Here is a 14,237-nt window from a genome sequence, read left to right on the forward strand (position 1 = left end):
GATAAAAATGCTAATTACCGGCGACCGAAGTTATGAAGTTCATGTTAATTAAAAAATTTTACTAGCGATTATAAGTATACTTTTAATCGGATAATGTAAATCACACCCGTCCAAAGACTTTATAAATTGAATCTAATTACTTTCTTCAGAAATGATTTTTGAATTTTACTTTAAACGATGAGATGGCAAGGCATGTAATGACCGTTTCTTTCCTTTTTTTTTTTTTCTTTATATGTCACGCGAAGTGATTTCCGATCACAAATTTTTGTGTTGCATCTTCTCGTCCTGTCCTTTATACAAATAGATATGCCAATGATCGAGGAGCAACGGAAGAAGGATTCGACTGTTATTCAAATCTTAGCTGCGACATCAACGGCATATTTCCAAGTGAGAAATTTCGTAAGGACGATGCAACTTGCTGGTAAGATGCGATTTCATTATTTAGTTCACTGACTTGAGTTCGCGTTAGCTTACGTCTTGAATCTCGATCGTAATCCCACGAGCTTCGGCATTCCTAGCAGAGATGGAAATCCACTTACAGAAATTGCTGCTGAGCGCTTTCTTTCTGACTAATTCGATTCGCGAAAACCGTGACTAAAATTTATGACGATGGCGACGTATATTCGGTAAGATTAAAGCCACTCTGCTTCAATTGAGCAGCAGTAATTAATGAGGGGCGGTTATTAATATTATTAATGATTGATCAGTAAATTACTGCTTATATAATGAGTTCCTTTTTTACATAATAATTAAAATTAATGTATTATAATTTTTAATATTAACGAAATATTCATTTTCTATGCTATATGAAAATTAAATTGTCTAATCAAATGAATTAACTTTTGCTTCTAATTCACATTTATTTTCACTTTTATTTATTTATCTGGAAAAATACTTAAGAGCATTCTATTTATAAGTAAAATCTTTATTTTATTCTATATACGTTCTATATATATATTTGAACACTATTTTAATTTTTTACTTTAATTTTCTCAAAATGAAAAGTTCCCGTATAAATTCACAAATTATTTGCTAAAGTAAACTTATTTTACTGCTTTACTTACGAGTTTAGTAATTATTTTAATTTCTTTAACTTTTTAAATAAATCACGAATATTTTCAAGCTGTAAACGAATAAGCTTGATACGGAGTAATTTAAGCATGAGTATCGAAATTGTAATTTAGCTTACCTTTCAGAGAATTACTAGCCTTGAGTCTTTGTACGCGTGTTATCGAATCCTGTGAACTGACTCCTGTTCGCTTGTCGATCATGTCGCGACACATGTACATGTATACACGTAGGATGCTGATTGACACGAGTAGCGAAGCTCCCTTTGACGTGTATGTACTTTCCGCTCACGTGCTTAGTGTTCACGCGGGGTGTTATACCTGTGTTTCTATGTCGATCGTACGTCATCGCGTTGACAAGTTGCGGAGAAATCGTTTAGCTAAGCGGTCGTCCGCAGCCACTTAGGATCGCACGTGAATGTGACGAACAACGATACTATCGATATAAGTCGTGGTTAACATGATGAATAATGTATATTGTTTCGGGATATGATTTGGAACAAGACCATTCTGAAAATACATCTTTTATGCCGTGCATAAGAACATGCATCAAACGTTGCAAATAATATATTACGTTAATTTTTTCAACTGTGTTATTGCAGACATGAAACGTACAATTGTGCATTATTGTAGGACTATATATTTACAAGTTCAATATAAAATACAAGATTTATATGGCGTATCTAAATATAAAATAATGCCGGAAAAATTTAATCCTGAATCTAATCCTTAAAATATAAAATCTAATATTTAGAAGAAATTTCAAGAGGCATTGGAATTCCCAAGATTGATTATCTCCAAGATTGATTATTGATATAGTAAATGATAAAACGTCATTCTAGAAGATAAAGTTCTTAATAATAGAGATATGTTCTGTCATTGAAGGAGATCAACTTTAATCAGGCCTTGTCACAAGTTGCCGCGAAAGTGATGAAGATCGAACGGTTTTCGATCTCGTAAAACTGTTATGAATATGGATAAACTAAATTGCTGGGTTGCATGAAAGAAAAATGTGGTAAGTTTGTGGAACAAGTGGTGCTTATCTCTTTGCTCGGATAGCTATTATCACATAGAAAAAAAATGATTTAACATGCAACAGTTTTTTCAGGCATAGTTTGATATGTTAAACAGTTTGTTTATACAACAGCAATAATAATAGTCGTAGTAATAATTATAGTTAACAATAAGTAATACATAGTTAATATTTTAAAAGTTTATAGTATAATAAGACAGATTAGGAAAATCGATATTCTTAGATGCTACATAAACTACACACCATATAAAATACATAATATTCATGATATATTGCCATGATATAATAACAGCGAGTAGTTGATTTGAGACAAGTTTATTAGAAAATTTAAGGAAATAGTGGCGAGCATTTAAATTCTTCGTAAGAACGAACCGGCTACATCGACTTCATACCTTTAAGCAAAAGTATGAAATTGACGAGGTCGGGAAATTCATAAAAGTTTACAACTTTTTTTTTGGAATCCGCCGTGAGCAAAAAACGATCCCGTTTTACGTCACATACATTCTCGAACAGTTTTCTAGTTTAGCATAACGTCGACGCGATAAGTTTCACAAGACCGCCTAGTTTAATAGAGGCGTTAAAGAAAGCAAGAGTAAGTAGAAAAATAAAGTTCACTATATTTTGCAATGTAAAATATAGTAACGAATATAAGAAGTTTTATAACTTCTTACACATATGATGATAATATTCTCAATAAATAAAAAATAGATGCTAATACATTATCGTTAAATTCAATTAAGTTAAAGTTAAAGTTTAGTTAAAATTTTTAATACGCATAAATTGTAAATTTATGGTCAAATTATAAGTTAAGTTTTTCAATATTATGGAATCGTTAGTAATCACGAGATTTAAAGATTAATTCGAAGATTAATTTAAACTTTGATAAAATATTAATAATGCATATTTCTTACCAATGAAATTTTCATTTTTTAATAAAATTTGATAGATTTTATATGAATACTACATATAAACATTACATTATTATTCAATGTAGCGAACTTTGAACTGATTAATGCAATTTTTTTAAAGATAAACAAATTTACAAATTTTAGAATATTATTATTAAAATATTATTATATAGAATATTATTATTATTATTAAAAAAAATAGTGAAATTGTATATTATTTTCTATTCTGCATAGTATTTTTATGTTTTAGAGAATCTGTCAATTTGGATTTGCGTGTAAAACAAACTTGTGGGTTTGATATTCGACATTATTTTGTTTTCGTATACAAATGCAATTCAAATACGCTTCAGAGAGCTGTTTCTCTCAGTTTCTAGTAACTGTATAATGACATAGACCGCAACGCTGTTTCGCAAACCTATGCCCAGTCGTAGAAATGGATAGAAATCCCACAGAAAGAATTATGGTCTGAAATTAAATCCGCCGTTTCCTTAGACTTATATTCCGCATGATCCTTTCACGTCTTTTCTGAAATCCTCGTGAAATCTCTTTCAAACTTCACCGCCGTGGGTTTTCGGAGGCATGAGTCGGCGACAACCGAATTTTCACGAAGGAGCATTCTTTGCCATAGACATCTGATTTATTGAGAGAAAAAAACCTCCACAAGTTAAACATCATGAAAATGTATTATACATTTCGATTACGATATGATATTAGTTTTGTTATAATGTACCGAGAATTTTACTACAAATAATTGGCAAATTATTACAGAATTTACATTAGGTTTATGCTTGCAGCATATATGCAAAGTGTTTTTGACGCACTTTCTTTGACGAGCGTAGATAATTTATTTTACACTATTAATCGCATCATATATCGTACTCGATGTGAATTAAGGATCATTATCATTTATTGTCATACAAAATTGATATTTCGATCCTTTCTTAATAAGATCTTCATAACTTTGCATGTAAATGTGCATATTATCGCGTTCGACCTCTGCTATATACGTATCTATCTTGGTGAGAAACCCGACATCGTAAAACGAGATTCTCACAATGTGGACGATATAAACAGGTTAATCTTCTAACTCACGTACTAGGATCGTCTATTGGTACTTTGAGTGGAGGAGTTCTAGATGAACTATTATTACAAAGTTACTACGTACAGAATCTCACGATTCGAGCATCCTATTCGATGATCAACGAGTTCGAGTTATCCTCGAGTTCTGTTGTAATGAGCACACACGTATAACTAGTTATTAGGCGGGTTCATATCGGTACCGAGGAAAAGAGATCTAAATGATTCTAATTTTTAATCGCATCGTCAGCATGAAAACGTATGAAGAAGCGTGTGTTTAAGCCAAACTATAAATTTATATAGTAGTGAAACATACTTTTTTTCTCATTCCATATTTTCAGACCATATTGTTTAAAAAAATGATCAAGTTTAATTTATTTTCATATTATAAGGAATTATGAAGGAATCATATTTTATAATTGATATTTTGTTTTGATTCACTTTTAGTCGACAACAAATATCGGAATAACGGAAAGTTGGTAAAAGTTTAATAGCAATATGGCTCTTCCGTGGCCGGATAACGTGTTATAGTAACACCCTTTAAACCTCAACCTAATAGAGCGCTGAGAGATAAAATGGGCCAAGAGACTCGAATGGCTTATAAGGAAAGTAGCGTTAGATGAGGTGATTTCACGGTAGGAAGATTTTAAACCGCAGGTTCTGTAAACTTTCGTCAAGAATGAAGTTTTCACGGTTTACTGCCACCTAACCTAGCATTTTCATCTTTCAGTCTCTAGGAGCACGATGATATTGCTTAGTTCTGTATTTTCATGGTAGAACGTATTACAAAATAAAAGAACATATTAACATATGCATATATTTTTCCATCTGAATGATTGTCATTTTATTTTAATAATTTTCTATAAAAAAATCTATTTTTTTATAGTTTTACATTTATATAAATGTTTGTATGTAAAAATCTTCACAAATAGCAAATTTGTAATTTTCGCCGTTTGTATAAGTATTCCCTAATTTTACTTAATAAGAAAAATATACGCGTGACAATTATTAATGTTATAGTACAAACACTTTTTTACAAAAGAATTTTGTTTAAGTTTTCTTAAATGATGATGAAAGATTTACTTACTTGCGGAATTCTGAACAATCGTAGAAGATTGGCAACCTGAATCGAAGTTACTGAACTCGCTGCACCAACGACTCCACTGATTACCTTTCGCACAGCAGTTTTGTTGCAGTGATATTCCGCACCGTCTATGTTGCTTATCGAACCTGGAATGCATAATAACATGATACAATTCTATTCGATATTTATTTAAAAATAAAATTTCAAATTAACAAATTAATTAGCTTAATGATGCCTTTATTAACGAGCTCTTTGTCGATGAAATTTTGTTGATAAAACGCGGGTGTGAGTTCACATTAATATAATAATGATGTTGTTTTGTTCGGATCATCAATATTTTCATCGTTATATTGAATATACTGGTCAATTAATCAGTACGATAATAATTCGTTTTGCGTTTTGCGAATAGGGTAAGGTTTAATTAATCAAAAGACGTGATATACGCGAACGATATGAATAGTCGATATTTATAGGTATAGTTCGCACGCAAAAATAAATGATGAAAAGTAAATAATTCAAATATCTTGTACATTTGTTCATTTATATCAATATACGTATAGATCTTATTCATTGAATTGTATTTTACGTAAATACTCTATATAATTAATGTGCTATCAAACTTTTATTAATATATTTGCATTTAACCAACTGTGTCGCCGCGCTGTATTCGATTTCGAAATTAAATGAAATTAATACTTTATTTGTGTATTCAACCATATTTTGTTAGCTAATATCACTCGGTCATATACTCGGGACGAAATTGAAATTTAATGAAATTCTTGTAACAGCTTACGGTAAATTATATTTTCGTTCTTGTTTTTCTTATCGTTTGGACTTTGCTTCATGCGATTTTGCAGTATAACACCTGTTGAATCTGCCGTTCTTATTCTGATATGTTGTTTGCAATTGATCCGCATTACAAATATAAATCACATATGGAAATTCAAATTTTTTTTTGTAATATGGTTCAAGATAATGTTAAGCTTTTAAAACAATGGACGTATTGATTATTATATTCTTAACAATCAAAATTACTGCTTAGTTTTTATCGTATATATCGATTCATGTTGATTATATTATGATTAATATATAAGTAAATGAGGTATGAAATAAAGAAATATATGTATATCAAAAGAAATATTTTGCAATATATGTTGAGTTATATGAGCAATTAAAATATTTTTTGCTATGTAAGCACATTTACACAATGTGGAATGTCGCTTGTAATCAAATGCTAAAGACGTATTAAAGAATTTCAGATTTCAATTCACGCAATCGTTGCCTGCATAAGAAATTAAGTTGCCATCCCTACTTTTTTTACGTATGAAGAATATCGTTCTTCAGCTTCTCGTTTGTACACGTAGCTTGGAAATGTTTACCGATGAAATTCACTCTTATTTCTATATAGCTAGTGTAAATGTTTGCTAAAGGCTTAGTGTCATGAATATCGAGAGGGTGAGAATCGAGCAATTTTCTCCTAGGGTTTCGTATTCTCCTTTCGCCTTTCGACGTTTCATTTTTCTTCTTCTATTATTTTTCCTTGTTCTCTCTAAATCACGACGCTGAGAGAAACGGCGCTGGGAACGCTTTTCGCTCGTGAAGCACCAATAAATCAATGAAAATGAATTTGCCTTTTGCTAGAAGACGTACATATTCGGTCCATGGAACTCATGAATAATAACAGATGAATAAAAACGAGGTAGCATAAGAATGTAAAATAAAAACACATGTGTGTGTGTGTGTGTGTGTGTGTGTGTGTGTGTGTGTGTGTGTGTGTATATAAAAAGAAAAACTTATGAAATTCGGTTAGCCATCGTGATGTTGCTCGCACCTTCTTTCATTCTCGTATATTCTGCTTCGTGCTGCCAGACGAGACCTTATTTTCACGGATCTGCGCATATGATAATGCATGCTCCTTTTTTCAAAATTATGATCTCCAGAAGCGAGGTAGGCCAAGACGCAAACCGACAAGCATAATATGAAAGATAGAAAAGAAAGAAGGGAGAGAGAGAAAAAGAGATTATTTTATAGTTGCATTACTTGAATGGATCGATGAACTTAAAATCCTGTAGGATAAGTCTCCTAGTAATAGACACAACAGTATTAGTGCAATGATTTATTTATTTTATTATAATAAAATTTAAGTTGGGATATAAAATAATATTACTTAAAATATTACACTTAATTATTATATTACTTAATTATTATATTACTAAAATGTCCATTAAAATGAATTAAATAAATAAAATTGTAAAATTTACTTTTACTCGGTTTCAATGCAATCAATTAAAGATCAAAGATTCTGCGTTATGTATAATTATGTATAATAGAATTATTTATAATAATTGAAAATAATAAAATTATCTTATAATAAAATTTTTATTATACCAGGGAATTAGAAACATAGATAATTATTTTGCAGTTATAATATAAATAAACAAAGTTTTCAATTTTGTTTTTGTAATATTACAATCATTTAGCATTTTATTTAACATTTAGTAAACCTATTATATTTAGTAACCCTCTGACAAAGAATGGGAAATATAACCTATCTTTATTATTTTAAAAATTATATACGTACATATGTAAAATAGATTAAATTAAAATTATAAATGTGTTAATCTATTTTTAATAGTTGCTTAATATAATATTCTCTCTCTCTCTCTCTCTCTCTCTCTCTCTCTCTCTCTCTCTCTCTCTGTATCGATCAATATGATATTGTAACAGTGCTTCTGATATCGAGTAAAGTGAATTCTTTTAGTTTATTTTATGCACTCTTTAGTATTTCGCGCTTCAAGTATTTTATCAATTGCGAAAGTAAAGGTAGAGTCACTATAGCTTCGTGCTCGAAGAAGAAAGTATTCTCGACAAAGTTGCAAATTGATGGATCGCTTGATCTATCGTTATACTCACTGTAATTGGCAAACTCATTACAAACGAACTTTAAAAAACATCACTTCCAATGTGTAAACTATTAAAACGCTTGCGTGTATATTTTCCGTTACATTTTTGAGAATAAATAAATACTTATTACAAGAATAACGTAAACCGTGAATTTGCATGAAAAAAATTAGATAAAATATATATCGAATGTATATATATATATATATATATATATATATATATATATATATGTATATATGTAGAAAATACGTACAAATATTTTTTCATGAACATATTCCATATTCGTTATCACGATATATCTAAATGCTCATGATATATCCCCATGGTGTTATTCACAACTCACGTTATTCGCAAATGTACTCTAATAATTCTGATCGGTGCGGATTATTCCAGGTCGATTGTCAACGTGAATATTCGCACACGTTCCTATGCTAGATGAATTATTCTAATTTTCGGCTCATTGGCTATTATTGAAATTGCGACAGCTGTTTGGTGTCGAAAACCGCGCGCTATGGTCGAAGAATATTGAGTTAGACTATAGCTTATTATTCTTTCTTGTTGAATTATAGGAATTATGAAATTGTAACTTTTTGAAGCTATTCGATTATATCTAGAATTTAATTTTATAGATTTGTTATGTATCTGTTATTTAAATTTAAACGAAACTTTGTATACATCAGTTTCGTTCATTTACGTACACAAGATAACAACATCTTTTTTTATTGATAACTTTATTTTAATAAGATTTGATCTGATTTGATCCTCGAGGATGCATTTAGTTTTATTTCGTGGCTGTCTGAATCGCATTATCAATTATATCTCATGACGATAATAAAACAGAAAAAAGCATCTATTCTTGAATTTCCAAAAGATATAAACGTTTTTGTAGATTTTTTTGTATCAAAGTACTTTTTCGTGTTGTGCGAATATACATCTTGGAAAAGAATGAGAATGCATAAGAGCTTGCTAATGCTGCTTTGAGATTATCTTGTGCTTTATGTCGCGACGTTTTCACTGAAGTAGCGAAAGGGAATGAATCAAATTTGCATAAAAGTACGTTACGAAATTCGATGCTTTTTTGGCACAGAAACCTCTTTGGCCATTGTCAATAGATGCCTTTTAGAAATTTACAACTAATTTTTGTACATCTTTCAATTGTATAATTTCTGATTGGTAAGAAAAATATAAATTTAAATCTACTAAATTTAAATCCACTAAAAATATATATAATAAAAGAAAATCGATATATTAACAATAATATCGTAAAAACAATACTAATAACAAAAAGGGATAAATTTATAACAATATTTATTAATTAAACTAATCGATAACAGTAATAGATGTATATTAATGCGTTGCTAAAAATTGCTGAAGCAATAATAATTCTAAATATATTATCAATCTTATATTATATCTTATATTATCTTATATTCTGTGTATGTATGCGTGTGTTTAGGATAGATACTATTTCTCTCTTACACTGAAAGTTTTACTGCAAATCAAATGAAATATCATTTGTGTTTTGCATGCAGTTAAATATATTTTATTTTATTCTTTTTGTAAATATTTTATTATAACTACTGACAAATGTCAAAGAAATTCGAAAGCACTCGTGAAAAATATATAATGAATATGTTATTAATATGCGTGATCGTTTGAATTTCCCTTTTCTCTTAGAAGTTTTAATAAAAAGATGATAAATGTTTTCAAAGCTGTTTACTTTTTCATAAGCAATTATTCTTATACGTTTTGATTTCAATGTGTTGCCTAGAATATACATTCGCATTACTGTGCAGAATTTTTTGCCTGTAAATCTCTTTCATCATTACGCGCCAGATTTCTTTTCTTTTATCTCCTTCTCCATCTGGTCTTTAAGACTTTTTCTTATTCTACTCTGCTTGGATGTTCAGGTTTACGAATCGTGAGGTTTTTAGCGGGTAGTTGAAAGGCAGTCCTGCAACACCTCGATACGCGACATAACGATTCCGTAGAATTCGTTAATGAGTCTTTCATCTAGATGTAATGAAATGTCAGCAATTAATTATACGTTTAACTTGGTAACTTTTGTGTGTTCTTTCCGGTCGAGGATTGCGAGACGAGAAATGAATGGAGGTACGCGGTAGCAATGAGTGTATTCGTAGATTAAATGTGTTGGTGTTGGCACTAAGCGTCGAAGTGAGAAAGCAATGAGAGAAAAAATAAAACATCACAGGAAATGTGCAGAGGGTACGTACGTGGAAAATTTGAGAATGAGCGTGAATGAATAGTCGCGTTAATTTAAATCGCGGGTCAAGATGTTATTATGCGCCTCACGTAGAGCGATTTTTTGACTCTCACGTTTTTCAGTCCCGCAATTTAAAAGCGATTAGTAAATGCAGTGCAGTTTCTTCGAGGATTGAATGTAACATTAAACATAACGAAGCAGCTCAATGTGATTTATACATATGTATGTTTTATGCTGGCTTTTTACTAAACTTTATTGTACTCATAAAAGTAGTGTACGCGTGTAGTTAGAAAATAATTATGATTGTAATAATTATTTTAAATAAGCTTGAAAACATATTTATAAATTTTAATTAATTAGGTCTTACATTGAATATTATTGCAACAATTGCTTGTATTTTTTATTAGAATTCATCTTGTTAGCTAAAGTTTAAATGTATTTTTAATTAAGTGAACTAATATAATTGTAATTATATTAGTGAAGTTTGTGTATTCATAAATTTATTGAAATTTATCTTACATTAAAAGAAAGCTTTAACATCTGGACGAACAATACATAATAAATGGAACCCAGTAATCCAATCTTATGTTACAGGAGTTGCATCTAATGTAATATGACATCAAAATGCATCTTTAGTTGATTAAAATGGATATAGAGTAAATGTTGCTGAATGTGAATTAAAGTATTGTAGATGATTTTTATTTTTTCAGCAATAATATTTTTATAACATAGATACAACATACTATTTATACATAAATACATTTTATAAATACATTTTTTAACTTTATTTTAATTGAATAATGTTTTTATTGATTTAAATATCTTTTTCTTTCTTGTAATGCAGAAATTAGCATGGTTATATTTGCTATATCTAAACTCTGCGTATAAATAACGCATCCATATGTAAATTTCTGACGCGTGATGTTCTAGCGTAACCTAAATATACATATACTCGTATATATAGTTGATATATATATATATATATTTGCACAGTTTGGTAAGATGGATGAAACCATAGCGCGGAATTACTCCGCCGTCGTGACACAATCAACATCAGCGACACCACGAACGTCACCAAAGTGACAGCCATTTACAATTTATGACAATAATTATCGTGAAATCAACATATATATTGAACTGAATAATTCAACATAATAATCTCAATAATTTAGAAACTTGAAAGAGATAAAAATATTATTTTATACTTTTTAAGTTATCAAATTATTGAGTTTATTTTGTTAATTTATTAAAATTGAATTATTGTGGATTATATTATGATATCTTTGAATAAAACAAAATACATTGAATTAAATAACAAGCTTGCCGCTAATTAGCATACACAATCATGTACAGATCGATATTTATGTGCTCTACATGCTACGCATATGTGCTCTACATATTCCGCATTTCCTTTTGTCAAAGATTCGAGTGGAAATAATCCCACGATGAAAAAAGTCCGATCTTTTTTGAATTGTGCTTTCTGTTGAACAAACAGTTCATTTATTGAATCAGAATAATTATATCGACTAAATAACACATTATATTATTGGTATGATTTTAATTAAATTATAATATTTGTTGTTATTTGATAAATGCAAAATAATAATGACATATATATATATATATATATATATATATATATATATACAGAGTGTCTTATCATCTTACAATACTTTAATAGCATATTCTAAGATAATGTAGATAAAGTAGAGCAAAAAATTCTCATAAAAATATTGAGGCTACAATAGTTTTCTAATTATAACTGATCAAAAATCTAAGTAATATCGCTAGAAATTTTATGCTCAGTCCATACTTATACAAACACGTGCATCGACTTATTGTCTGTTATTGATTTCCACACTTAATAATTTTTATTATATTATTAATAGTATTAGTTATTATTAGTGTTAGAATTAGTACATCTAATAGTTTCATATTTGATAATCAAGATTCTCTTGGCGTTTTTGATATTAAAAATAATTATGAAAATTAATTTATTATCATTCTTTTATTTTTCATTTTGTGAAGAGTGAAATGGTTTGATTATCATAAAGAGAAAATAAAATTAAGTCATTCAAATTTCTGTAACAATATAAAGCCACACACTAATCATATGGAAAAAGTAGTCAAATTAGCTGAAATTATGATATTTTATAGATTATGAGATACTGATCAAAGTTCCCCCCCCCCACACACACATACACAAATACATATAAATGACATTAAAAAAATCTCTTTAAAAATATCAACAATTAATTAAATATGTATCATTTACGAAAATCTCAAAAGTTATTTTTGTAAATTAAGTATAATTTAGATATTATTTAGATATATTTAGATATATTAGATTTATTTCTATTTATTTAGATATATTAATGATTTATTACGAAAAATTATATGATTTGTAGATGTTACTAGTAAATTTTATTGCATAATTAAGAAATACCATTGCTTTATATTTAATTGAGGAAAGCATTATAGAAACACAAACTTTCTGTTTTATGCTTTAGCGTTAAAAAGCATTTACGACTTTGTAAACAATTGAGTCGTTTTACTCAGGGTGCACTTGAGAAATCAGTTTACTGACACATGTTTCGATTCCCAGGACACTTTTCACTCTGGAAGACAAAATCAGGATTACCTCCCATTACGATCACATGCAGCAAACCCATTTGATTCAAGTACTTTAATAGTGAGAAAATAGCACATTGTGAGAAATATTTTCTGTAAATTATGATGTTACTTAAAAATAATCGCGAAACTTAACTTATGATTACTTGCAAACATCTTTTTTACAGTTTTAAAAGATTTTTCTTATTTTTGGAATTAGTCACATAATTCTTGATTACTACAAGATTTCATACTTTTATTCACTTTACAATATTATTATCATTATGCCATGATAAAGTTTATATAATAAATTTTTAAACATTTTCAATATCAAAATGTACATGTATAATAAAAGAAGATTTTTATTTTATAGTGCTGTATAATTTTTCATTTCCAATTGCAATTTCCGGATGCCATTATTTTTATGAAAGAAATAAATTTGAACAAAAACCTGCAAATAATAATAAAGTTTTTATATTTTTAAACATATTTAAACATATTTATAATTCAAGCTTTTTGTATGATAATTTTTTATGATACATATTCTTGGTCTTTTATCACTTTTTAGAGTGAAAAAGGGAATGTATAATTTAAGTAATATACGTATTAAGTAATATACGTATCGGTGTATATGAAATATACTGCTTAACAGAATTATATAGCTAACAGAAGATATTGCTTAAATAATGCAAAGGATTTTTCTATCTTTTCGCATTCTGAAAGAGATGAAAGAAAAAGAGAGAGAAAGAATTTCACCTTTTTATTTTTACGCCGTTTTGCGTCAATTGAAAAATGAGCTAAGAAGGAAGAAGTGAGTCGGTGGACCGATGAAACGAGGAAACTCGTCCAATTTTGATGTAACGAAGCGAAAGAGGAAGTCTGCGGCTCGCGCAATACAATCGCTCTCGCAACAAGTAATTCGAGAAACGATCGATGAAACCTCACACCCTATCCTGCGAAATATTCTCGATGCTCGTTTCGTGCTGGAATTCTGCCCGTTCGATCTCGATCTTGATAAAGGAGGACTAAGTTTTTGCGCGAAACTTATTGCACTGCTCTTTTCACTGAACAAGTTGTTTCTCTTTTTGAAGAATGTAGAATTGTCGACAAAGAATTCTTGCTGTAGATTAAAAATGTTGTTTTCTTTCGATAAACGACGTAAAAACTTCTAATTAATATCTGGATATGGAGAAAAAGAAAACTTCTTGGAAAGTATGTAACAATAGACTGAAATAAATTATAAAGCAATATGAAGTATCGATGCAATTTATAATTTGCTGCTATTATAATTTTTACAAAATTATTATTTTTATAAAATAAGATTCAAATT

At 29.1% G+C, this 14,237-nt stretch overlaps 1 protein-coding gene across 5 annotated transcripts in view; it reads right to left on the bottom strand.

The window, feature by feature from the left end:
• The window catches only part of Glurb (metabotropic glutamate receptor B), a 123,499-nt gene that overhangs the window by 25,345 nt on the left and 83,917 nt on the right, over positions 1–14,237 (bottom strand). For all 5 annotated transcript variants that reach the window (XR_016140749.1, XM_089082858.1, XM_089082856.1 and 2 more), the window contains one exon: positions 5,173–5,315. Coding sequence is in view for 4 of the 5 variants with exons in the window: in XM_089082858.1 (XP_088938984.1) it covers positions 5,173–5,315 (143 nt within the window). In the remaining variant the exon portion in view is untranslated. The remainder of the gene's footprint in view (positions 1–5,172; positions 5,316–14,237) is intronic.

Source organism: Pogonomyrmex barbatus, unplaced genomic scaffold (assembly GCF_055798465.1).
Source record: "Pogonomyrmex barbatus isolate J1 unplaced genomic scaffold, ASM5579846v1 scaffold6, whole genome shotgun sequence".
Classification (NCBI taxonomy): Eukaryota; Metazoa; Arthropoda; class Insecta; order Hymenoptera; family Formicidae; genus Pogonomyrmex; species Pogonomyrmex barbatus.